Source organism: Natator depressus, chromosome 1, assembly GCF_965152275.1.
Source record: "Natator depressus isolate rNatDep1 chromosome 1, rNatDep2.hap1, whole genome shotgun sequence".
NCBI classification, from domain to species: Eukaryota; Metazoa; Chordata; order Testudines; family Cheloniidae; genus Natator; species Natator depressus.
Genome location: NC_134234.1, coordinates 12,880,459 through 12,908,265, shown reverse-complemented (window position 1 = coordinate 12,908,265; position 27,807 = coordinate 12,880,459). Strand labels below are relative to the sequence as shown.

General features: G+C 46.8%; 1 protein-coding gene across 11 annotated transcripts in view; it reads right to left on the bottom strand.

Moving 5' to 3' along the window:
* The window catches only part of FAM168A (family with sequence similarity 168 member A), a 360,452-nt gene that overhangs the window by 57,297 nt on the left and 275,348 nt on the right, over positions 1-27,807 (bottom strand). For all 11 annotated transcript variants that reach the window (XM_074954973.1, XM_074954883.1, XM_074954937.1 and 8 more), the window contains one exon: positions 1,393-1,473. In XM_074954973.1, coding sequence (XP_074811074.1) covers positions 1,393-1,473 — 81 coding nt within the window. The remainder of the gene's footprint in view (positions 1-1,392; positions 1,474-27,807) is intronic.

Sequence of the window (27,807 nt, the reverse complement as noted above, 5' to 3'; positions counted from 1 at the left end):
TCTTTGTGTCCCTGCTTCTTTTGCCACCACCATTCCCCATGTCCCTAATTGCCTCCGGGTCATTACCATCCCACCCCGTTACTACTTCCCCCCCACCCCAGATCCATGCTTCCACCACCACCAAACACCACTCCTCCCTGTCCTCACCAGGTCCCTATTTGCTGGCTTCTCCCCCACACCCTCCCCACTGGGTTCTTGCTTCTCCCACGGCCACTACCCCATCCCTTTAGTCCCTGTGCTTCTTCACCCCTCCCTGCCAATATCCCTGTAAGAACAACCTTGTGGCTTAAAAAGCAACAGGTAATAAGTTATATACTTCAAAAACACTGTGGTTACAAAAGGAGATATTGCATCTTTTTATGCTATGTACTGTTTAAATTACATTGTATACGAAGCAAAAAATAAACAAGGGCCATATCCCAAAGCCCTTATTTAGCCTCTGATTCTGCCATCCTCAGTCATATTGAGTAGTACCTTACTCAACAAGTAGGTCCCCTGAAGTCTAAGAGCCTGCTCATAGTGTAAGGAACTAGTCAACGTGAGTAAAGGTTTTTATTTGTTCTACCTGAGGCCCTGATTCAGAAAAGCTTTTAAGCATATGCTTAAATTTAAGCACATACTTAAGTGATTTCTTGAATAGGGGTCTAAAGGAAATTTTCTACGGGCTCCAAGGAGAATATAGCTTGAGTAAGGACTTCCAGGTTTGGACTCAAAATGCATGAAACACAAGTGGTTTGCTTAGGCAAGAAAATTACTGTAGAATATTCAAAATGAATCACCAGCGGAACCTCGCTAATTTGCACTGATGATGTGCAGGAACAATTTATTGTGAATTACTGAATTTTGCCAATTATTGATTAAGTGCACACACAGAAAAGGAAGGATAATCCATTACAACTGGTTCTGTGTTCACCTATATGACAATGCAGTTCTGTTTTAATTCTTTATAATGATACTTTTGATAACTTTCTAGAGAGGAAAGATGGTCCAGTGATTGGGGCACTAGCTGAGGGCTTGGGAGACCAGGGTTCAATTCCTTGCTCTGCCATAGACTTCCTGTGACCTTGGGCAAGTCACTTCCCTAGTTCCCCATAATAATAACACTGCCCTGCCTCACAGGGGGATTGTGAGGATAAATACACTAAACATTGTGTGGGAGCTCACATGCTGTGGTGAGGGGTCCATAGACATACCTATGACAGGGACTGGGAAACATTTGGTGACATATTTTGTGAAGTAATGGGAGAGTTTACTACAGCCTCTGTACTATTTGCTGAAAAACATGGAGACAGCAGGGTTCCGTGTGCTAGTTAACAAAGGGCAAATGAGTGAGACTCTCCTGTATCCTTAAGCATGTCGTGAACTGTTTCCAGAATGAAAAGTTGTTTTTACCTGGGGCATAGCCAGGGCTGCTGGTTGGATACATATTCGGATTGTAGGCAGGGGCAGCTGTGGGATACCCAGTTGGATAACCTGCAATGAGAAGGACAGAGAAAATACACTTCTGTCAATAAGAGTAAGGAGAAAAGAGAGCACCCTAGGAGAAAAAAAAAATCTGTCTGAACATCTGAACACAAGGATGATTGGCACAATTGAGATATAAAGCTGAACATATATTATCAGATGGGCAGGAAACGTAGAGAGCACAGAACGCAGTATAAGTTTTCCCTTGTCATCTGCAACTATTCCCCTGGAAACTGAAGGCGAATAACCAGCATGTTAAAGAACACAGGAATATTCAGCGTATTCTGTAGAAAACTACCTGCTCTGTAGAACACAACTACTCCTACTAAGCTGCTTGCAGTGCCATATTAACGTGATGTATTAGTCTGACTGAACTCACAATAAAATTTCAAGATTGGAGTACACACGTTTTATTAAGTCTTCATTTTGCTAAATAGACAATCACTGAATTTAAAAACAAATATTAAACTAGCAAGTTATGCTACTGCTTCTTTATGATCCAATCCCGTTTAGTCCTACTCCCACTGGGAATTGAGAGAGCTCTACATCTCGCAGCAAAGGCTCAGCACTTTATTCAATTGGGCCCTTCCTCACCATCAGCAGAGTTTCTATAAGCCAGATTCCCTTGTTATGGAAAAGCTAGAGACATTGCATGAAAGTACTACAGCTCTTGGGACCACTCATCACTTGTACCCAATTATCTGCCAAGCCACCTAGAAAATGACAAGCAAAACAATTTGTACCATTTGGAACTAACAGGTAAGGCAAAGGGTTTTAATAGGCATTTTAAGAAAGGCTACAATGATCCTTCTTCAATCAGCTAGGGACATATAGGTCCCAGTGAATTCAGAGGAAAATCATTTTTAAAACTAAAAGCCCTGTTTTTCAACCCTTGCTCACATAAGCAGTGCAACTGAAGTCAACAGGACCCTAACCCCTCCTAAAAAGCATCATTTACTGGACACCTGAACATCATGCTGTCATGTGCTTTCAGAAACATATGCATACATACACAATGCACATACCCAGCAGCACGCTTTTCTCAATACACTACCATGTTATTGTATGTTCTCCTCTTCTAGCTGGAGTTCAGCCTGTGGGGGATTGGTTGGTTTGTTTGGCTTTTTTAAAACTAGCACAATTTTTGGCCCATTTCACAGACTGAATACTTAATTCCAACTCAGTTACATTCTTTCTAGCTAAACCCCTCATGCAGGTTCAACAGCCCGACAGGTTCACTTCCTGCTGTACAGTGGTGGAGTGTGCTGTTGAACAACTGTTGCCCATTATCTATCTAGGTACTTATTATAATAGTCCTCATCCCAGGGAAGGAACTGTTCTGTGGAGGACAAAGTGAATCCTAGGCAGTTTCCTATGTTGAACTGACACGGACCATCTTCCTGTAACCAGCACGTCCCGGAGAGGGGCAGTTAGTAAAAGACCACAAACTGATTTTTTCGCCCTCTTTTAAACAAGACCAAGATTGGTCTTTACCCACCCCCGATCTTCCCTCACTGTTAAAGAATCACTTCATCCTAAACTGCTTGCACAGCCATGCTTTCACATACACAATGTCCAAGCTTGCACTCTAACTTGATTTCCAAAGCGTGGCATCCAGCACCAAGCCTAGTGCTAAAAAGATTTTTTTTTAACATTAATTTGAATAAATTTAATTCATCAGTCATGACCACTGTACTGGAATAAATTACTGTATGTTCTACCCTTTCATTTTCATCAGTATTACATTTGGCTTCTAAATCAGGTTAATTAAAAATTGCTATCATTAATGCTGAGGTTTAACAGATTCCCCCTCCCCCCTATATAAAACCATGTTGTTGATGTGTTTGGGAATATACAGGATTTTAGCAATCAAGCAGCTCGTAGGAAAGTTATTTATACATTCAGTGATTGCACACAGAACCCTAATGAGGAAGAAGTCAAGTCAGAAATATCCACACTTAGTTTCACATTTATTAGAAGATTCATTTTCTTTTTTTGAAGTACCTCCCACCCACCTGAAATGATGTCCATATTGCCACAGCCTGTTTGTAGCTATTTTTCAGGATATAACACACATCCATTGCACTGGGCCCCTGGAACCATGTGCAGAGAGCCCAGGCTGCACAGAAGGGAGAGAGAGTGCCACCTTTGCAGCACTGATCCCTTTTCCCCCTGTGATGAAGTGGGAATGTTCCTAATGTTTTCTCTGAACACTGTGTGTGTGCCTCAGTTTCCCCTATGTATTGCTTAAATATCTGGCTGGTGGGATAAGAGTGTGTGATCATTGCAGAGACCCCTAGAGGGTAGGTGAGAGTACCGTGGGGACAGAGAATGGCCAACACCCTGTGACCTAGCAACTGATAGCCAGCCAGCCTCCCCCCCCCCATCCTCCCCAAGATGTTGGGAACAAAGAGATCAGGTGACTTTTTGCCCGGGGAAAGGGACAAAGGACAGAGTAGGGATTCTGGGGGTCGGGGGATGGGCTGGTGGAAACTGGTCAGTCTCCTGTTTTGGGACTCGGAGGGGGGAATCCAGGGCACCAGGCCCTGGATTCCCCCCAGGATAGACTTTGCTGAAAGTTCCTGATTTCTGTTCTAACAAGATCTGTTCTAGGCTGTGTTCCTGTCAACTAATAAACCCTTCAGTTTTTCCACGCTGGCTGAGAGTCACTGCTGACTGTGAAGATGGGGTACATGGGTGTGTGTGTGTAAGGCTTCCCCAGGTATCCCATCCAGGTGGACTCACTACAGGGAGCTCACGGGGTGAACAGGGGTTTTGCATGCTCCGAGGACAGACCCAGGAAGCGCCAAAGCCAAAGAAGCTTCCTGCCATGGTGTAAGAGAGACCAGAGAGAGGAGTCCCGCTGCACCAGAGTCCTGACATCAGAGCAGTTCCAGAGCACCCAGACTGTGACACCCCCCAACCCAACAGACGGGCTCTGTGGCTCACAAAGTGCCAAGCCAGAGAACATGTGCCATCATCCCTACCAGCCCGACAGCCAGGCAAACCACTAAACAGTTGTTTGAAGTTGTAGTAACTTTTTTGTGAGCCCCCCAAGGGCAGTTGGCGTGGAGACAGGGAAGAGCTGGAGCTGAATTGGGCTAGGAAGGAGAAAACCCCAGCACAAACTTTTCATATCAAAAACCTTTTCAGGATGGTCACCTACGATGGAAAACCTGCAAGATCCATGAAGACTGCTGTTGTGCCACTTGAAGCCTTGTGAACTCTGTTCTCATCTACGGTCATTAGGCGTTTGCAGTTCATATTTGAGATCTCTGGCCTGAGAGCAGCACGGCTTGTAGGAAACGATCCCCCTTTTTAGCTCAAGCAGGATAGGCTCTGCTAGCCTTCCTTCGTTCCCTGTGCTTAGGCTTTGTCTAGAGCAGGATAAAGGGTGAACTGTAAGAACAGGTTAGCTAGGTTTGGCTGGGGGGGAAAAGCAGGTTTTGGTATTTGTTTTCACTACAATGCAGAACAAAACTGAGACTTTTCAACATTTTTTGCACAGAAAGACCCCAGCCCAAAATATCCACTAGTCCAATGACGAAGGCACTCACCTAGGAAACTCAGGCTCACGTTTGTGCTCTGCCTAAACCCGAGTCTCCCACGGCAGTGCCCTGACCATTGGGATATAGAGTCAGTCTTTCTCTCTGGCCCAATGAATGTTAATTATTCATAGAATCATAGAATATCAGGGTTGGAAGGGACCCCAGAAGGTCATCTAGTCCAACCCCCTGCTCGAAGCAGGACCAATTCCCAGTTAAATCATCCCAGCCAGGGCTTTGTCAAGCCTGACCTTAAAAACCTCTAAGGAAGGAGATTCTACCACCTCCCTAGGTAACGCATTCCAGTGTTTCACCACCCTCTTAGTGAAAAAGTTTTTCCTAATATCCAATCTAAACCTCCCCCATTGCAACTTGAGACCATTACTCCTCGTTCTGTCATCTGCTACCATTGAGAACAGTCTAGAGCCATCCTCTTTGGAATCCCCTTTCAGGTAGTTGAAAGCAGCTATCAAATCCCCCCTCATTCTTCTCTTCTGCAGACTAAACAATCCCAGCTCCCTCAGCCTCTCCTCATAAGTCATGTGCTCTAGACCCCTAATCATTTTTGTTGCCCTTCGCTGGACTCTCTCCAATTTATCCACATCCTTCTTGTAGTGTGGGGCCCAAAATGGGACACAGTACTCCAGATGAGGCCTCACCAGTGTCGAATAGAGGGGAACGATCACGTCCCTCGATCTGCTCGCTATGCCCCTACTTATACATCCCAAAATGCCATTGGCTTTCTTGGCAACAAGGGCACACTGCTGACTCATATCCAGCTTCTCGTCCACTGTCACCCCTAGGTCCTTTTCCGCAGAACTGCTGCCTAGCCATTCGGTCCCTAGTCTGTAGCGGTGCATTGGATTCTTCCATCCTAAGTGTAGGACCCTGCACTTATCCTTATTGAACCTCATCAGATTTCTTTTGGCCCAATCCTCCAATTTGTCTAGGTCCTTCTGTATCCTATCCCTCCCCTCCAGCGTATCTACCACTCCTCCCAGTTTAGTATCATCTGCAAATTTGCTGAGAGTGCAATCCACACCATCCTCCAGATCATTTATGAAGATATTGAACAAAACCGGCCCCAGGACCGACCCCTGGGGCACTCCACTTGACACCGGCTGCCAACTAGACATGGAGCCATTTATCACTACCCGTTGAGCCCGACAATCTAGCCAGCTTTCTACCCACCTTATAGTGCATTCATCCAGCCCATACTTCCTTAACTTGCTGACAAGAATACTGTGGGAGACCGTGTCAAAAGCTTTGCTAAAGTCAAGAAACAATACATCCACTGCTTTCCCTTCATCCACAGAACCAGTAATCTCATCATAAAAGGCGATTAGATTAGTCAGGCATGACCTTCCCTTGGTGAATCATACAATTCATACAAAGTGGAACAGTTTCAACAGGAGAAACTGGAAGCAAGACACACACAGACTGACCACACAGCCTGGCAGTTAGGGCTCACCGCTAGGCTATAACTCAACCACTTTAACGTGTATTAAAGACAGGGTATGTTCCCTGGCTTCACTTGCCTTGAGCACCAGACCTTGTACCCTAATCTAGACAGGACCTTAGAGGCGGAAGAGGTGTTGTTTTGGTTTCTGATCTCGTTGGACAATCTGTAAGAAGTTCCCAAACAGCAGCAAGAAACTGTCGGAGCTGGAGATTACAACAAAAGAAATGGTCTCCACAGCCCTGCCAGTCTTACCCTCTGCACAAACTAATCTACTGGGGCACAATCCAGGTCATCATGGTCAACGAACAAACTACTGCATTGCTAGGGTGCTGCCTCCTTCTGCCTCCCTTGCCCCTTCCTCATGAGGCTTTGGCAGGGCAATATATACAGATCCTGCCTTGAGTATGTGTCCTCCCGCGTCCTTGTCTCTCTGGTTCCTACACCCCTTTTCAGGTTACTTTCATCTGCCCCATCCCCCTCCATGATCTATGCAGACGTCTTCAAAGAGCAGGAGATGACAGTCACTCATTAATATAAAGAAAAGGAGGACTTGTGGCACCTTAGAGACTAACCAATTTATTTGAGCATAAGCTTTCATGAGCTACAGCTCACTTCATCAGATGCATACTGTGGAAAATACAGAAGATGTTTTTATACACACAGACCCTGAAAAAATGGGTGTTTATCACTACAAAAGGTTTTCTCTCCCCCCACCCCACTCTCCTGCTGGTAATAGCTTATCTAAAGTGATCACTCTCCTTACAATGTGTATGATAATCAAGGTGGGCCATTTCCAGCACAAATCCAGGTTTTCTCTCCCCCCCCCCCACATTGTAAGGAGAGTGATCACTTTAGATAAGCTATTACCAACAGGAGAGTGGGTTTTGGGGGGTGGGGGGGGGGGGAGAAAACCTGGATTTGTGCTGGTAATTGCCCACCTTGATTATCCTACACATTGTAAGGAGAGTAATCACTTTAGATAAGCTATCACCACTAGTGAAAAAGTTTTTCCTAATATCCAGCCTAAACCTCCCCCACTGCAACTTGAGACCATTACTCCTTGTTCTGTCATCTGCTACCACTGAGAACAGTCTAGATCCATCCTCTTTGGAACCCCCTTTCAGGTAGCTGAAAGCAGCTATCAAATCCCCCCTCATTCATCTCTTCCGCAGACTAAACAGTTCCCTCAGCCTCTCCTCATAAGTCATGTGTTCCAGTCCTCTAATCATTTTTGTTGCCCTCTGCTAGATGCTTTCCAATTTTTTCCACATCCTTCTTGTAGTGTGGTGCCAAAAACTGGACACAGTACTCCAGATGAGGCCTCACCAAATGTCGAACAGAGGGGAACGATCACGTCCCTCGATCTGCTGGCAATGCCCTTACATATACAGCCCAAAATGCCGTTAGCCTTCTTGGCAACAAGGGCACACTGTTGACTCATATCCAGCTTCTCGTCCACTGTAACCCCTAGTTTTCTGCAGAACTGCTGTCTAGCCATTCGGTCCCTAGTCTGTAGCGCTGCATGGGGTTCTTCCGTCCTAAGTGCAGGACTCTGCACTTGTCCTTGTTGCACCTCATCAGATTTCTTTTGGCCCAATCCTCTAATTTGTCTAGGTCTCTCTGTATCCTATCCCTATCCTCCAGTGTATCTACCACTCCTCCCAGGTTAGTGTCACCTGCAAACTTGCTGAGGGTGCAGTCCACGCCATCCTCCAGATCGTTAATGAACTTAGGTGACTCCCAAGCAGTATCCCTTGGAGGTAGGTAGGAGTTCATGGACGTGTAGACTGCAACACAGCTCTGCCAAACCCAGCATCATCCCTGGCCTGCTGAGTGATGGCGTTAACATGTGCACCAAGTACCACGTTGTGGCTTGACAGATGTCCTGCATTGGGAAATGTGCCAGGAAGGCCGCTGAAGATGCCTACGCTCTGGTCGAGTGGGCTCTGACGATCAGCGGTGGAGGGACTCCTGCCAACTCATAGCAGGTGCGAATGCAAGAGCTAGAAATCCTCTACATGGACACTGGGAGGCCCTTCATTCCGTCAGCTGTAGAGATGAAAAGCTGTGTCGACTTATGGAAAGGCTTTGTCCAATCTAGGTAGAAAGCCAGGGCCCCTCTTATGTCCAAAGCGTGAAGGCACCTCTCTTCACCAGTCTCATGGGGCTTGGGGCAGAAGACCATAAGGAAGATGTCCTGGCTCATGCGGAAAATAGACACCACCTTGGGAAGGACGGCTGGGTTGGGCTGGAGCTGGACCTTGTCCTTATAGAAGACTGTGTATGGCGGTTCTGAGGTTAGGGCTCGCAGCTCAGAGACTAGCCTTGCTGACGTCACTGCCGCCAGGAAAGCTATCTTCCATGACAGGTGAGACAGGGAGCACAAGGCCAAAGGCTCCAAGGGCAGGCCCGTAAGCCTGGACAAAACCAAGCTGAGATCCCACTGAGGGACCGGGGACCGAACTTTTGGAAAAAGTCTCTCAAGACCTGAGGAACCTGACCATGATGTCATGGGGGAACACCGTCTGCCCCTGGACTGGAGGATGAAAGGCGGAAATGGCTGACAGATGCACCCTGACAGAGGAGTGTGAGAGGCCCTGGTTCCTAAATTAAGTGGGTAGTCTATGATCGACTGCACCGAAGAATGCAAAGGGGAGATGCCCCATTCGGCCGCCCAGCAGGAGAACTTCATCCACTTTGCCAGGTAAGTTTGTCTAGTTGAGGGCTTTCTACTCTTGAGGAGGACCTTCTGGACCCCTTCCAAACAGGCCCGTTCCTCAGGATTCAGCCACGCAACATCCATGCCGTGAGACAGAAGGACGCGAGATTGGGGTGCAAGAGTCGATCGTGATCCTGTGACAGCAGGTCCAGTCGGTTCGGCAGGTGCCACAGAGGGATCGCAGCCAGGCTCGACAGCATCCCAAACCATTGCTGGCGAGGCTACTCCGGGGCGATCATGATAACCTGACCCTTGTCTCTCTCAATTTTTGCAAGGACCTTGATGATGTGCGGAATCAGAGGAAATGTGTACATCAGGCTTCCCGCCCATGGCAGGAGGAAGGCGTCCGAGAGGGAGCCCTTGCCCAGACCCCATCTGGAGCAAAACCTGTGGCACCTCCTGTTCTGCCAGGTGGCGAACAAATACACTTGGGGAGTTCCCCACTTCTGGAAGATCGTGCTGGCTACCTCTGGGTGGAGCACCCACTTATTGTGAGAGGAGAAGTCCTTGATTAGGCGATCTGCTACCGTGTTCTCGGTACCCAGAAGGTGACACGCTTCTAGGTGGATTCTGTGGTCGATGCAGAAGTCAGAGGATTGCCTCCCCCTTGTCTGTTGATGTAGAACATTGAAGCTATGTTGTCCGTCAAGACTTTGACCACTCTGCCTGACAGGTGAGATAGGAAGACTGTGCATGCCCTGCGCACTGTCCTGAGCTCTTTGACGTTTATGTGTAGCGTCATTTCCTGTGGAGACCACTTGCCCTGGGTCTGGAGAGTGCCGAGGTGCACCCCCCCAGCCAAGGTCCGAGGCGTCCAAAACCAACTTGAGTGAGTGAGGAGTACTGATGAAGGGAACTCCTTCCAGGACTTTTCTGGGGTCGGTCCACCATTGCAGCGAGGTAAGTATCCGTGATGAGGTCTGTCAGTGCCCTGAACCTCTCCAGCGGCAGGAATGCCCTGGCACAGGTTGAGGACTACTCTGATGAACTCTATCCTCTGTACTGGAACTAATGTGGATTTTTTGTCATTTACCAACAGACAAGGCAACGGCAAGTGGCTAACAACATCGCAACATCCATTTGAACCTGGAGCTGCCTCTGACTAGCCAGTCATCAAGGCACGGGTAGATCTGGACACCTCGATGTCTGAGATAAGCAGCCACCACTGACATGCACTTGGTAAATACCTGCGATGCTGTCGCTAGGCCAAACAGGAGGACCGCAAACTGATAGTGGTTGGGACCTACCATAAACCAGAAGAAGTGTGTTTGTCTCTTGAAGATGGCAATATGAAAGTATGCATCTTTCAGATCAAGGGTGGCATACCAGTCTCCCGGATCCAGGGAGGGGATGATGGAAGCCAGGGAGATCATGCTGAACTTCAGCTTGAAGCGGTTCAAGTCTCGCAGATCCAGGATAGGTCACAGACCACCCTTGGGATTAAAAAGTAACTGGAATAGAAACCATTATTCCTGTACTCTGGAGGAACGATCTCCACCGCACCTAGCTGCAGGAGCCCCTCTATCTCCTGTGCGAGGAGACTCATGAGAAGGGTCCCTGAAGAGGGATGGAGAGCGGGCGTGGGAAGGAGGGGTAGAAAGCAACTGAAGGGTGTAACCCCACGCCACCGTACTGAGGACCCATCAGTCCAATGTTATAGATGCCCACGCAGGGAGGAAAGGAGAAAAGCAGTTGGCAAAAATAGAGGAGGAAGGATCCTAGAACAGTCCAATAGGTCACCCTTGGGCATACCCTCAAAATGAGCTCGACTGAGAAGCCTGCGAAGGCTGGTGGCTAGGACGACGCTTGTAGCCTCTGGATTTCTTATGGGGACACTCCTGGTGAGGATGGCTTCCCTGGCCCTATGGCTGCTGTGGCTTGAACCCCATGTAGGCCGGGCCAGGAACATACAGGCCCAACGTTTTCAGGGTCGTGCGGGAGTCCTTGAGGCCATGGAGCTGACTGTCTGTCTGTTCCACAGACATGGCTTGCCCATCAAAGAGAAGGTCTTGCATCAACTGCTGAGCCTCCGTGGACAAGCCAGAGAGGAGCAGTCAGGATGCCCAGGGCATGGCGATGGCCGAGGCCATGGTTCGATCGGCAGTGTCCACTGCATCCGAAGCTGCCTGGAGTTTCTCCCTGCCCGCAGTCATGCCCTCCTCCATGACTGCCCTGAACGCCTTCCTAGAAGCCTCAGGGAGAGAGTTCCTGAACTTGGTCATGGCTTCCCACATGTTAAAGTCATAGCATCCCAGGAGGCCTGATGGTTGGCCACCCTCAGCTGAGACTAGAGCACAAATAAACCTTACGCCCAAACAAATCTAGTCTCTTGGAGTCTTTGTTCTTAGGCTTAGCCCCGGGTTGACTCTGTTGCTCCCTGTGATTAACCGCCTCTACCACTAGGGAGTTGGGAGCAGGGTGGATGTACAGGTACTCGTGGCCCTTGGATGGCACGAAGTACTTGTGCTTGGCCCTCTTGGAGATGGGGGCAGGGAGGAGGGAGTTTGCCACAGGGCATTGGTGATCCTTGAGACCCCTTCATGAAGGGGCAGAGCCACCCTGGCTGGTGCTGTGGAGCAGAGGACATCGAAGAGAGAGTCCGAGGGCTCTTCTAACTCCTCGACCTGAAGACCCAGGTTGGCGGTGACCTTCTTCAGCAGTTCCTGGTGCGCTTTAGTGTCATCTGGAGGAGCCGGGGAGGGTGCCCTGTTAGAGCCTCATCTGGCGACAATGAGGAGGATGGTGCCATAGGGTCCTCCCAGGCAACCAGGACAGAGCGGAATGGTGGCTCTGCCCCAACTGATACCAGTCACTCCGCCCAGACTCTTATCTGGAACGGGGTCTTGGGGACCAGTGGTGCTCGACAGATCCGCGACGGCCTGGAGCTGGTGATCTACATCTCGCACTTGACAAATGGTACAGGGATGAGGAGCGGGAATGGGAGTTGGAACAGGCCCGGTGCCAGGAAGCGCCCGCACTCGGTGATGTCCTCCTAGGGGATCGGTGACAGTCTGAGGAATGGTAGCGTCGATCTCTCAACAGGTCTCTGGAGTGGCATCGTGGTCTTGGAGATACCAGGTGCCGGGACTGGTACTCCTGCTGCGGGGCACATGCCTCCAGATATCTGCGCCGGGTCGCCAGCGAGCTGCACCTCGAGCCTCTCTGCCTGAGCCCAAGGTCCGGGGACTGAATGGGACTGCGCTGACTCTGCCTTTCATGGTCAGGGGAGTGGTGGCTACGGGAGGGTGAGCTCTGGTGGGACATTCCCCGCGACGGGAAACAGTGCCGCTGGGGTGGGGACTGTGGCGGTCCAAATGCAGGTTTATCCTGTGACCAGAGAACCGCAGGAGCTGGCGTGGGCAGCACTGGGAGGGACATGATCTCCTGCGCCACCTGCAGGGCCTTCGGCGTGGACAGTACCCCGAGCTGGCAGAGGTCTCTGCCACTATCTGGGGTGGCTGGTGGGGAGTGCGCTGGGCGACCCCGCTCAACTGGAACTTGAGCCCAAGATCCCAAAGGGGGTGAAGAGTTGCCTGGCACAGGACCTTGCTTGCACCCTGTCTTATCCTTTCCCTTGCGGGAGGTTGGAGACCGACCTCCCACCGTCTTCTTGGGCTTCTTGGCCAGAGCAATGGACGGAGACCAGTCCCAGCGAGTGGACAGTCCTGGTGGGGCACTACGTACCGAGGTCATGGTGCTCGGCGCCGAGTCGGAGTGTTGCTTTGGTGCCGGGGTGAGGACCGACTCCATAAGGAGCGCTCTTCAGCGAATAACACACTCCTCCTTAGTTCTTGGCTTGAAGAACTTGCAAATCTTGCACTTTTCCCCAATGTGCCATTTGCCCAAGCAATGCAGACAGTTGCTGTGTGAATCATTAATGGACATGGGCCTCTTGCAGTGATCACTGGCTTAAAACCTGGGGACCGGGGCATGCCCGTCCTGAGGCAAAATTCCATTTCAGGACCTATGAAGTCTCTAACTATAGCTAAGGGATTTACTAACACTAACAGAAAACTATATACACTCTAATACAAGAATTAACAAGAACAAGAAAGCAACAGCACTAGCTGAAGCAGCAACAGTTCCAGCATCAGAGTAACAGCCGTGTTAGTCTGTATTCGCAAAAGGAAAAGGAGTACTTGTGGCACCTTAGAGACTAACCAATTTATTTGAGCATGAGCTTTCGTGAGCTACAGCTCACTTCATCGGATGCATACTGTGGAAACTGCAGAAGACATTATATACACAGAGACCATGAAACAATATCTCATCTTATCTAAAGTGATCATCAAGTTGGGCCATTTCCAGCACAAATCCAGGTTTTCTCACCCTCCCCCCCACACAAACTCACTCTCCTGCTGGTAATAGCCAGCATCGTCACTGGCGGCAAGAAGGAACTGAGGGTGGGTGGAGCCAGTGGCGCCCTATACACCGTGGCATAGGCACTCCAGGGGGCACTGGAGCCAGTCCCCTATGGATACTGCTGAGGGAAAAAACTTCCGGTGCTGTTGCATTAGGCGAGCACACACACCTAAGTTGAATGGACATGAGCAAACACTCGAAGAACATAGAATCATAGAATATCAGGGTTGGAAGGGACCCCAGAAGGTCATCTAGTCCAACCCCCTGCTCGAAGCAGGACCAATTCCCAGTTAAATCATCCCAGCCAGGGCTTTGTCAAGCCTGACCTTAAAAACCTCTAAGGAAGGAGATTCTACCACCTCCCTAGGTAACGCATTCCAGTGTTTCACCACCCTCTTAGTGAAAAAGTTTTTCCTAATATCCAATCTAAACCTCCCCCATTGCAACTTGAGACCATTACTCCTCGTTCTGTCATCTGCTACCATTGAGAACAGTCTAGAGCCATCCTCTTTGGAACCCCCTTTCAGGTAGTTGAAAGCAGCTATCAAATCCCCCCTCATTCTTCTCTTCTGCAGACTAAACAATCCCAGCTCCCTCAGCCTCTCCTCATAAGTCATGTGCTCTAGACCCCTAATCATTTTTGTTGCCCTTCGCTGGACTCTCTCCAATTTATCCACATCCTTCTTGTAGTGTGGGGCCCAAAACTGGACACAGTACTCCAGATGAGGCCTCACCAGTGTCGAATAGAGGGGAACGATCACGTCCCTCGATCTGCTCGCTATGCCCCTACTTATACATCCCAAAATGCCATTGGCCTTCTTGGCAACAAGGGCACACTGTTGACTCATATCCAGCTTCTCGTCCACTGTCACCCCTAGGTCCTTTTCCGCAGAACTGCTGCCTAGCCATTCGGTCCCTAGTCTGTAGCGGTGCATTGGATTCTTCCATCCTAAGTGCAGGACCCTGCACTTATCCTTATTGAACCTCATCAGATTTCTTTTGGCCCAATCCTCCAATTTGTCTAGGTCCTTCTGTATCCTATCCCTCCCCTCCAGCGTATCTACCACTCCTCCCAGTTTAGTATCATCTGCAAATTTGCTGAGAGTGCAATCCACACCATCCTCCAGATCATTTATGAAGATATTGAACAAAACCGGCCCCAGGACCGACCCCTGGGGCACTCCACTTGACACCGGCTGCCAACTAGACATGGAGCCATTTATCACTACCCGTTGAGCCCGACAATCTAGCCAGCTTTCTACCCACCTTATAGTGCATTCATCTAGCCCATACTTCCTTAACTTGCTGACAAGAATACTGTGGGAGACAGTGTCAAAAGCTTTGCTAAAGTCAAGAAACAATACATCCACTGCTTTCCCTTCATCCACAGAACCAGTAATCTCATCATAAAAGGCGATTAGATTAGTCAGGCATGACCTTCCCTTGGTGAATCCATGCTGACTGTTCCTGATCACTTTCCTCTCATGTAAGTGCTTCAGGATTGATTCTTTGAGGACCTGCTCCATGATTTTTCCAGGGACTGAGGTGAGGCTGACTGGCCTGTAGTTCCCAGGATCCTCCTTCTTCCCTTTTTTAAAGATTGGCACTACATTAGCCTTTTTCCAGTCATCCGGGACTTCCCCCGTTCGCCACGAGTTTTCAAAGATAATGGCCAAGGGCTCTGCAATCACAGCCGCCAATTCCTTCAGCACTCTCGGATGTAACTCGTCCGGCCCCATGGACTTGTGCACGTCCAGCTTTTCTAAATAGTCCCTAACCACCTCTATCTCCACAGAGGGCTGGCCATCTCTTCCCCATTCTGTGATGCCCAGCGCAGCAGTCTGGGAGCTGACCTTGTTAGTGAAAACAGAGGCAAAAAAAGCATTGAGTACATTAGCTTTTTCCACATCCTCTGTCACTAGGTTGCCTCCCTCATTCAGTAAGGGGCCCACACTTTCCTTGGCTTTCTTCTTGTTGCCAACATACCTGAAGAAACCCTTCTTGTTACTCTTGACATCTCTTGCTAGCTGCAGCTCCAGGTGCGATTTGGCCCTCCTGATATCTTTCCTACATGCCCGAGCAATATTTTTATACTCTTCCCTGGTCATATGTCCAACCTTCCACTTCTTGTAAGCTTCTTTTTTATGTTTAAGATCCGCTAGGATTTCACCATTAAGCCAAGCTGGTCGCTTGCCATGTTTACTATTCTTTCGACTCATCGGGCTGGTTTGTCCCTGTAACCTCAACAGGGATTCCTTGAAATACAGCCAGCTCTCCTGGACTCCCTTCCCCTTCATGATAGTCCCCCAGGGGATCCTACCCATCCGTTCCCTGAGGGAGTGGAACAACCTAGGTTTCCTAAGTCCCAGTCCAATGTTCAATTCACTAGGCCATACTATATCTCAAATATGATTTATCGGTAGGTTAAAGTGAATTTGTCACAGGCTGATGGAAGACACTTATTTGTATTATGGCAGAGCCTAGTTTATGCAATATCAGTCTTTACTTCTATTCTGCATGTGCAACATTAGTAGCAACAGGAACACCTTGTGTCCTTGTCTTCCTTTCCTGTACATTCTATACTCGGCTGGTGACATTTTGCTCATACCTAGACTATAAGCTCTTTGGGGTGCAGATTGCTTTATTTCCTGATTGTACAGCACCCAGCACAACAGGGCTCCAATACTGACTGAGGCATCTGAAAACTACTGCAATACAATTAATAAATAATGGTACATGAATAGTTCAACAAATGTTAACTGCAAGTATACTCCTAAGTGGCTATGTTTTGAAAAGGTCCCATCTTCTCTCTTTGGTACATTTCCAGCAATCAAATATTCTATACTACCCATCCACTGCAAAAAAAACCAAACCAAACCAAACCACCCTCTCTCTTCACAAGGCTTTTAAAAACAAATCTTGGAGCAAAATGTTCAAGGTTGGGCACTTAAATAAACAGGCCTAAAATAAATCAGACCACTTTTACTTAGATGCTTGTATAGATGTAGGTGCTTAACATTAGGTGCCTATATTTGAAAATGCTGGGCTGTGTTTTTTGTTGCATTTCTCTGAATTGATTACTTTAATTATTCAAATAATTGGATGCTATTTAAAACACATACAGAGACAACAGGATGTTATAGGATATTCTTATTTGTGTTGAATTACTCAGGTTTGAGTCTTTTTTTAGCTTACGCAGAGTCTGAGTTCTTCGTTTTTATTTTTTACTTTGAAATACAATAAAGCTATGACCATTTTAAAAATGATTTCATTTCAAATAAATCTTTATTCCATTAAAGAAATTCTAATAATCTCACCAACAGGAGCACATATTTGACCTTTGCTCTAATCCTTCTTCCACTTAAAGAAATCAGATCACACATACCTCAATAACTTTATAAGTCTTGACCTTCAGCAACAAATAATTGTCTTTTGTTTATTAAGGAGAAGTGGGAGAAATGGTTGCTGCTTTCTTCCTACTGCTAAATGTAGGTAGGAATAGCGGACAGTATGTTTCCGGTATAGGGTGGTGTTGATGTGACCATCGTTTATTAGCACTGTAGTGTCCAGGAAGTGGATCTCTTGTGTGGACTGGACCAGGCTGAGGTTGATGGTGGGATGGAAATTGTTGAAATTGCTAATAAACGATGGTCACATCAACACCACCCTATACCGGAAACCTACCTACATGCCTCCAGCTTTCACCCTGACCACACCACACGATCCATCGTCTACAGCCAAGCTCTGCGATACAACCGCATTTGCTCCAACCCCTCAGACAGAGACAAACACCTACAAGATCTCTATCAAGCATTCTTAAAACTACAATACCCACCTGCGGAAGTGAAGAAACAGATTGATAGAGCCAGAAGAGTTCCCAGAAGTCACCTACTACAGGACAGGCCTAACAAAGAAAATAACAGAACGCCACTAGCCGTCACCTTCAGCCCCCAACTAAAACCCCTCCAACGCATTATTAAGGATCTACAACCTATCCTGAAGGATGACCCAACACTCTCACAAATCTTGGGAGAAAGGCCAGTCCTTGCCTACAGACAGCCCCCCAACCTGAAGCGAATACTCACCAACAACCACATACCACACAACAGAACCACTAACCCAGGAACCTATCTTTGCAACAAAGCCCGTTGCCAACTGTGCCCACATATCTATTCAGGGGACACCATCACAGGGCCTAACAACATCAGCCACACTATCAGAGGCTCGTTCACCTGCACATCCACCAATGTGATATATGCCATCATGTGTCAGCAATGCCCCTCTGCCATGTACATTGGTCAAACTGGACAGTCTCTACGTAAAAGAATAAATGGACACAAATCAGATGTTAAGAATTATAACATTCATAAACCAGTCGGAGAACACTTCAATCTCTCTGGTCACGCAATCACAGACATGAGGGTCGCTATCTTAAAGCAAAAAAACTTCAAATCCAGACTCCAGCGAGAAACTGCTGAATTGGAATTCATTTGCAAATTGGATACTATTAATTTGGGCTTGAATAGAGACTGGGAGTGGCTAAGTCATTATGCAAGGTAGCCTAACCCCCCCCCCCCCAAGACGTTCTGGTTAAACTTGGATTATTGCTGTGCACATTGTAAGATGAGCTATTGCCAGCAGGAGAGTGAGTTTGTGTGTGTGGTTTTTGGAAGGGGGGTGTGTGTGTGTGGGGGGGGGTGGCGGTGGTGAGAAAACCTGGATTAGTGCTGGAAATGACCCACCTTGATTATCATGCGCATTATAAAGAGAGGTTTCAAAGAGGGATGGGCTATTACCAGCAGGAGAGTGAGTTTGTATGTGTGTCTGTGGGGGGGGCGGGGGGAAGGGTGAGAAAACCTGGATTTGTGCTGGAAATGGCCCTCCCTTGATGATCACTTTAGATAAGCTGTTACAAGCAGGACAGTGGGGTGGGAGGAAGTTTTGTTTCTTGGTCTCTGTGTGTATATAATGTCTTCTGCAGTTTCCACAATATGCTATGCATCCGATGAAGTGAGCTGTAGCTCACGAAAGCTCATGCTCAAATAAACTGGTTAGTCTCTAAGGTGCCACAAGTACTCCTTTTCTTTTTTCTTTTTATTTTTCATGTATTTCTAAATGTTTCTAGAAAATTATTACCATCTCTGCTCTTCATTGTTCTCTTATGCAGTGCTGCCTTTGATTAATGGTTCTTAGGCCTTGGTTCCTAACCACCCCACAATCCCTCCATTTTGCATAAATTTTAATATGCACACCTTGTGGAAACACAAAAGGAAAGGAGTTCCGGCAATAAATTATAATAACTGATGGATACAGCCTTTTGACTGCTTTAAAGCAAAAGGAACAGCTTGGTTTAGTTCAGTCCCTGAAGATTATACAGATTGCTCATAACAAAGCAGTTTGCTTTTACTTCAAGCCACACAGTTTACTGCCTACATCCAGACAGAAATGCTTAAGTTTATACATGTGAAGACCAGCACAATACCCCACCCCTTCTGATACACTGAGATTTTGCGGTGTAGTGAACAGCATATCCTGATGGTGCACCAAAGACATAGAATCATCGAATCGTAGAATATCAGGGTTGGAAGGGACCTCAGGAGGTCATCTAGTCCAACCCCCTGCTCAAAGCAGGACCGATCCCTGACTAAATCATCCCAGCCAGGGCTTTGTCAAGCCTGACCTTAAAAACTTCTAGGGAAGGAGATTCCACCACCTCCCTAGGTGTCTCATTCCATTTTGCTGACCTCTAACACTGCTCCCTTGTATTTCTGTGATGGCTTATTCCTGCCCCCAAACTGCCAGCTCTCCCACTAGTGGCATTTCCTCAGAGGCCACTGCAGTAAGACTGTACATCAACACCAGAAAAAGACTGACAAAGTGATGGGAATTCAGAGGAGAGCCACTAAAATGATTAAGTGGGTGAAGGACAGACATCTGAGTGGACATGGATTAGATTTTTACTGGAAAATGCTGATAAATGTCGATTTCATTGTACACACACAAAGCAATGAACGTATATTATTTATTTGTTTATTTAATATGATTGATAAGAATCAAAATGTACAGATAGGCAAAGTAAGAAAAATGCTGATTGAGAACTTATTAGAGTTTGATTTAACGCTATTTACTTGGTATATTTTGACATGATGTTGACAATTTGTGTTTTAATAGTTTTATTTTTTAATGGTTTAATTTTTTGAATCTCAACTATCATTAAATAATTATTGTCTGACCTGCCACCATTGTCTGAGCACCCCCATAATTTCCCACAACTGTGAAAATCTAATTGATAAAAATAATTTAAAAATGCTTAAACCCCATCATTTTGCAAGACTGTGAAAATTTAAATACATAAAAAAGTTAAAAAATAAACATTGATATTATCCATTAAAATTATTTTAAAAAATCTAGTTCTTCCAAGCCTACCCATGAGGGAAGATATGCAGCCTGGGTACGTGGCTACTCATAGGGTGGAGTGATTACAGAACTCGAGAAGGCAAATAATCAGAGGGAAAGGGTTTTTTTTGGGGTGGTCCAAAGGTTAGTATTTCCTTCATTTATTTAAACATTTGAAATGTGCATACTCATAGTTTTGGATGCTGGAAATAATTTGCTAAGATAGTTAAGTTACTCCAAATCGCCTAAAATAAAACTCTCCCTCCAACATACCAAAAAAGCTTGGGACATGGGCCTTCTAACTTGCCCTGCAGATCAACATAGTCAAGCTCTAATTGACCAAGCATGGAACACAAATGCCAGTGGAAACCATTCTTTGTAATCACCCCCCCTTTAGCATTCTGCCATTTAACCCTGAGGGCCAAAACTGGGAACATCCGAAAGTGAACATGGCACAGCACAGAAGTAATGTGCTCCCTGCACAAAACAGACTGCTGCATTCTGTATTAACTGAAGTTCCAGAGTAGCCCTCACATAGAAAGTGTTGCACGCAGTAATCCATTCAGAGGTGACAAAGGCCTGGATAACAACATTGAGGCCCACACCACTATGAAAAGATCATAACCTGACCACATACAGATGCAAGAGAACACTGTCTGGACATCCAGAAGCAGCAGAAAATCCAAGACGAAGAGAAAGGGAACTTGATCAACAAAAGGTATGCAAATCCTCCTTCATCTCTGCCATTTCTTGTTTCCCCTGCAAATGCTCACCATTATTGCAATTATCAGAGGGGTAGCCGTGTTAGTCTGGATCTGTAAAAGCAGCAAAGAGTCCTGTGGCACCTTATAGACTGACAGACGTATTGGAGCATAAGCTTTCGTGGGTGAATACCCACTTCGTCGGATACATGTAGTGGAAATTTCCAGAGGCAGGTATAATCCCTAGCCTGATTCTTGCTTGCATATTTATACCTGCCTCTGGAAATTTCCACTACATGCTTCTGACGAAGTGGGTATTCACCCACGAAAGCTTATGCTCCAATACGTCTGTCAGTCTATAAGTGCCACAGGACTCTGCTGCATTATTTCAATGTCTGTTATGTGGAATAAGCCCTGGTCTACACTAGGAAAAATCCACGCTCCTGAGTGACACAGTTTAGCGACTGTGCTAAAAATGCTGTAGCAGCGCAGACCAAGTGTAGACTGTTACCTGTGAGCTGTGTGTTCTTGGGGAACCAGGGTACAGGATCAAGCCTGTCTGACTCACGGAGGACACCCCCCACCCAGCCTCTGCTTGAACCAAAACCTATCAGAAGAAAGACTTACAAAAAGCAATGAAAGACACACCTGAACCTCTCCGGACAAGAGTGACAGGATTGAGGCAACTCCCCTATCCTCATTTGCATTGAAGATGGGACAGGGAGGCATCTCCATTAGTATACAGAATGGAGAACAGAGACTCCAAGGCAAGAACCGCATAGAACTCTGGGACCAGAAAAGCAGGGAAGCACTGCATGATGGGGGATCTCTGCTCCAGATGTTAATGAACCCACGCCTGCACACACCCAGCTCAGTAGTTATCAGACCAATTCTAGTAATAAATCCTTGATTGATATCCAAAATACTGAAGCTGCCTAATTGCATTTATGAGCTCCCTCGAAGGAATACTGCCCATAGCCAAGAATGATCAGCTCCTATTCCCTAGCCTGAACAAAACTACTTTGGTATACTCCTTTGAGCAATCAGTTTATGCATAAACAAATCTAGCGTTCTCTCTTGAACCATTGTTGTTTCCCTACAAAAAACCCCTAACCAAGCTCAAGTAAGTGTTCTGATGCCTGGATCCAAAATCTGTATGAGTTCCATGGGGACTTCATCTTCTCCTGACTGATCATGCTGGGGGCTCTGCCTGTCTCCAGCACGCCCTCAGCTACCACCACCACCTGGGAACCCCGACCGGTTCAAGCTTTACGGAGTGGTGAGAACCCAACTCTCCCTCTCTCTTTTTTTTCCCCCTACTCTAGGTATAGCTTTCTAACCCTGATTTGTGTGACCAGGTATAGTTTTCTAAACTGGTTTCAGAGTAACAGCCGTGTTAGTCTGTATTCACAAAAAGAAAAGGAGTACTTGTGGCACCTTAGAGACTAACCAATTTATTTGAGCATAAGCTTTTGTGAGCTACAGCTCACTTCATCGGATGCATACTGTGGAAAGTATAGAAGATCTTTTTATACACACAAAGCATGAAAAAATGGGTGTTTACCACTACAAAAGGTTCTCTCTCCCCCCACCCCACTCTCCTGCTGGTAATAGCTTATCTAAAGTGATTACTTTCCTTACAATGTTTATTTTTTCATGCTTTGTGTGTATAAAAAGATCTTCTATACTTTCCACAGTATGCATCCGATGAAGTGAGCTGTAGCTCACGAAAGCTTATGCTCAAATAAATTGGTTAGTCTCTAAGGTGCCACAAGTACTCCTTTTCCTTTTGCGAATACAGACTAACACGGCTGTTACTCTGAAACCTGTCATTATGCAAGGCATTGCATTTAGCCGTATGGAGTGGAAATCTATCAACTGCATGAAAAAACTTGTACAGATACAGACAGACATCATCTTCCTTTCCAAATGCAAACAGATGGACATCATACCAAAAGGACTGAAGGTAAAAAATCCATTACAATCTACATACCACACAGACTATGCTGACAGCTTGTGCCACACGCTCTCAAAGAAACTGCGGAATCACCTGATCAACATCCTCTACAGCAAACAGGGAAAGATAAAGAATGAGCTCTCAAAAATGGATACTCTCATAAAAAACCAACCTTCCACACAAACTTCCTCGTGGCTGGACTTTACTAAAACTAGACAAGCCATTTACAACACACACTTTGCTTCTCTACAAAAGAAAAAGGACATTAAACTTTCTAAACTACTACATGCCACAAGGGAGCACAGCAATGGTTCCCTCAACCCACCCAGCAATATTGTTAACCTATCCAACTATACTCTTAGCCCAGCAGAAGCAGCTGTCCTATCTCGGGGCCTCTCCTTCTGCCCCTCCACCCCCACGAACATGATACAGTTCTGTGGTGACCTACAGTCCTATTTTCGACGTCTCCGACTCAAGGAATATTTCCAACACACCTCTGAACAACATACTAATCCACAGAGACCTCCCTACCAACACTACAAAAAGAAGGATTCTAGGTGGACTCCTCCTGAAGGTCGAGACAGCAGACTGGACTTCTACATAGAGTGCTTCCGCCGACATACACGGGCTGAAATTGTGGAAAAGCAGCATCACTTGCCCCACAACCTCAGCCGTGCAGAACACAATGCCATCCACAGCCTCAGAAACAACTCTGACATCATAATCAAAAAGGCTGACAAAGGAGGTGCTGTTGTCATCATGAATAGGTCGGAATATGAACAAGAGGCTGCTCAGCAGCTCTCCAACACCACTTTCTACAAGCCATTACCCTCTGATCCCACTGAGAGTTACCAGAAGAAACTACAGCATTTGCTCAAGAAACTCCCTGAAAAAGCACAAGATCAAATCCGCACAGACACACCCCTGGAACCCCGACCTGGGATATTCTATCTACTACCCAAGATCCATAAACCTGGAAATCCTGGGTGCCCCATCATCTCAGGCATCGGCACCCTGACAGCAGGATTGTCTGGCTATGTAGACTCCCTCCTCAGGCCCTATGCTACCAGCACTCCCAGCTACCTTCGAGACACCACTGACTTCCTGAGGAAACTACAATCCATCGGTGATCTTCCTGATAACACCATCCTGGCCACTATGGATGTAGAAGCCCTCTACACCAACATTCCACACAAAGATGGACTACAAGCCGTCAAGAACACTATCCCCGATAATGTCACGGCTAACCTGGTGGCTGACCTTTGTGACTTTGTCCTTACCCATAACTATTTTACATTTGGAGATAATGTATACCTTCAAATCAGCGGCACTGCTATGGGTACCCGTATGGCCCCACAGTATGCCAACATTTTTATGGCTGACTTAGAACAATGCTTCCTCAGCTCTCGTCCCCTAATGCCCCTACTCTACTTGCGCTATATTGATGACGACATCATCATCTGGACCCATGGAAAAGAAGCCCTTGAGGAATTCCACCATGATTTCAACAATTTCCATCCCACCATCAACTTCAGCCTGGTCCAGTCCACACAAGAGATCCACTTCCTGGACACTACAGTGCTAATAAATGATGGTCACATAAACACCACCCTATACCGGAAACATACTGACCGCTATTCCTACCTACATGCCTCCAGCTTTCACCCTGACCACACCACACGATCCATTGTCTACAGCCAAGCTCTGCGATACAACCGCATTTGCTCCAACCCCTCAGACAGAGACAAACACCTACAAGATCTCTATCAAGCATTCTTACAACTACAATACCCACCTGCGGAAGTGAAGAAACAGATTGATAGAGCCAGAAGAGTTCCCAGAAGTCACCTACTACAGGACAGGCCTAACAAAGAAAATAACAGAACGCCACTAGCCGTCACCTTCAGCCCCCAACTAAAACCCCTCCAACGCATTATTAAGGATCTACAACCTATCCTGAAGGATGACCCAACACTCTCACAAATCTTGGGAGATAGGCCAGTCCTTGCCTACAGACAGCCCCCCAACCTGAAGCAAATACTCACCAGCAACCACATACCACACAACAGAATCACTAACCCAGGAACCTATCCTTGCAACAAAGCCCGTTGCCAACTGTGCCCACATATCTATTCAGGGGACACCATCATAGGGCCTAATAACATCAGCCACACTATCAGAGGCTCGTTCACCTGCACATCCACTAATGTGATATATGCCATCATGTGCCAGCAATGCCCCTCTGCTATGTAAATTGGTCAAACTGGACAGTCTCTACGTAAAAGAATAAATGGACACAAATCAGATGTCAAGAATTATAACATTCATAAACCAGTCGGAGAACACTTCAATCTCTCTGGTCACGCGATTACAGACATGAAAGTTGCTATATTACAACAAAAAAACTTCAAAACCAGACTCCAGCGAGAGACTGTTGAATTGGAATTCATTTGCAAATTGGATACAATTAACTTAGGCTTGAATAGAGACTGGGAGTGCTAAGTCATTATGCAAGGTAACCTATTTTCCCTTGTTTTTTCCTACCCCCCTCCCGCAGACGTTCTTGTTAAACCCTGGATTTGTGCTGGAAATGGCCCACCTTGATTATCATACACATTGTAAGGAGAGTGATCACTTTAGATAAGCTATTACCAGCAGGAGAGTGTGGTGGGGGGAGAGAAAACCTTTTGTAGTGGTAAACACCCATTTTTTTCATGCTTTGTGTGTATAAAAAGATCTTCTATACTTTCCACAGTATGCATCTGATGAACTGAGCTGTAGCTCACGAAAGCTTATGCTCAAATAAATTGGTTAGTCTCTAAGGTGCCACAAGTACTCCTTTTCTTTTTTCTAAACCTGATTTTTGTAATAAAATTTAAGCTGGATTTAATATTGTACCTGTTTTGTTTGTTTGGCTCTCCTTGTACGGTTATTACCTTGCAATAAATAACGTATGGTTAAGCTGGTTGCTTGCTTCCCTCCCTCCCTTCCCCCCTCTTTGTGTTTTTGGCTTCCCCATTTGCTCCGCAGCACCGCTCCTCTTACCTAAGCTAAAGATCCCTTTAGCGCCCAAAAGTCCTATGGGGTTTGCTCATCAAGTGGGTTACTACCAGAACAAATTGGAAAGTGGGGCTAGGGATGTACTGAACCTGTGGCATAGGATGGTGGCAGCTTGGAAGTGCTGCTCGACCCAGCCTGCTGAGTCCAGGGGCATATAAGGGGTCAGCTTGGGAGTGCTGATTGACCCGGTCCACTCAGACGCGCTGTGTGTGTGTTCGTTCATGTGTGCGTGTTCATCTGATTCTGGGGCTGGAAGAACCCAGCCCTGAGGAACCTAGGTCCTGCAGGATAGCTCTATTGGGAGGGAACTTACAGATGGGAGAAGTAGAGCTCCATATGAAAACACAAGTGACACAAGCAGTACATTGATAGATTACAGAACCCCCACCTCTCCAGAAGAGTAACCTTAATAAATGAGCATACCCCAAAGTAACGGGCAAATCTGGTAACAAGACATGTCCTGAGTCTCAGCCAGCTTACTCCCATCCCACATCCTTACTTTGATTAACTAAACATTGGAAAAGCCATTACATGTGCCTGCTGCATGTGGTGAAATGAAGACACGGATCTAGCTGTCCTCAGCATATCAAAGGCATCACAGTCTACGTCACCTCACTACATCCCACATTAACTCATATAAATGATAAACAGGAGGGATGTAAAAAAAAAAAAACCCAACCCTCTCCCCCTTTCCAAAAAAACCCAACAACATGATGCCTCACATGGAAGAGCTCTTCGGGGCAGATGAGCAATCACCTAAAAGTACCCTCAGGATTCTCAGAGAGAAAAGAATGGAGTCATTCAAAAGCAGCTCCATCCAGCCGTGTCATGGATACAGGAGTAATGGAAGAAAACTGAAATAATGAAAATGAAGGCTACATAGCAACATTGCCTAAATACTGAGGACTAGCACATTAGACTGTGGAACAGTGTCACTAAAGGCAGAGGTGCAAACTCAGTCACTAGAGAGATTAAAAATTTGAGTGGACAAGGCACTTGAAAATATTCTGTAGGAAATGATCCTGCATTGATGGGGGTCTCAGTAAGATGACCTAAACAATCTTTACAGTCCATGATTCTCACACACTTTAAGAATGATATTTTAGCTTTAGATGAAGGGTAAAATTTTCAAGAGCACCTTAGGGTATGTCTACACTACGGAATAAGGTCGAATTTATAGAAGTCGGTTTTTTAGAAATCGGTTTTATATATTCGAGTGTGTGTGTCCCCACAGAAGTGCATTAAGTGCATTAACTCGGCGGAGTGCTTCCACAGTACCGAGGCTAGAGTCGACTTCTGGAGCGTTGCACTGTGGGTAGCTATCCCACAGTTCCCGCAGTCTCCGCTGCCCATTGGAATTCTGGGTTGAGATCCCAATGCCTGATGGGGCTGAAACATTGTCGCGGGTGGTTCTGGGTACATATCGTCAGTCCCCCCCTTCCCTCCCTCCCTCCGTGAAAGCAAGGGCAGACAATTGTTTCGCGCCTTTTTTCCTGAGTTACCTGTGCGGACGCCATACCACCGCAAGCATGGAGCCCGCTCAGGTAACCGTCACCGTATGTCTCCTGGGTGCTGGCAGACGCGGTACGGCATTGCTACACAGTAGCAGCAACCCATTGCCTTCTGGCAGCAGACGGTGCAGTATGACTGGTACCCGTCCTCGTCATGTCCGAGGTGCTCCTGGCCACGTCGGCTGGGAGCGCCTGGGCAGACATGGGCGCAGGGACTAAATTTTTGGTGACTTGACCAGGTCATTCTCTTTAGTCCTGCAGTCAGTCGTATTGAACCGTCTAATGGTGAGCAGGCAGGCAATACGGATTGCTAGCAGTCGTATTGTACCATCTTCTGCCGGGCAGGCAAGAGATGACGATGGCTAGCAATCGTATTGTACCATCTTCTGCCGGGCAGGCAAGAGATGACGATGGCTAGCAATCGTACTGTGCCATCTTCTGCCAGGCAGGCAAAAGATGAGGATGGCTAGCAGTCGTACTGTGCCATCTTCTGCCGAGCAGCCATGAGATGTGGATGGCTTGCAGTCCTTCTGCACCGTCTGCTGCCAGCCAAAGATGTAAAAGATAGATGGAGTGGATCAAAACAAGAAATAGACCAGATTTGTTTTGTACTCATTTGCCTCCTGCCCT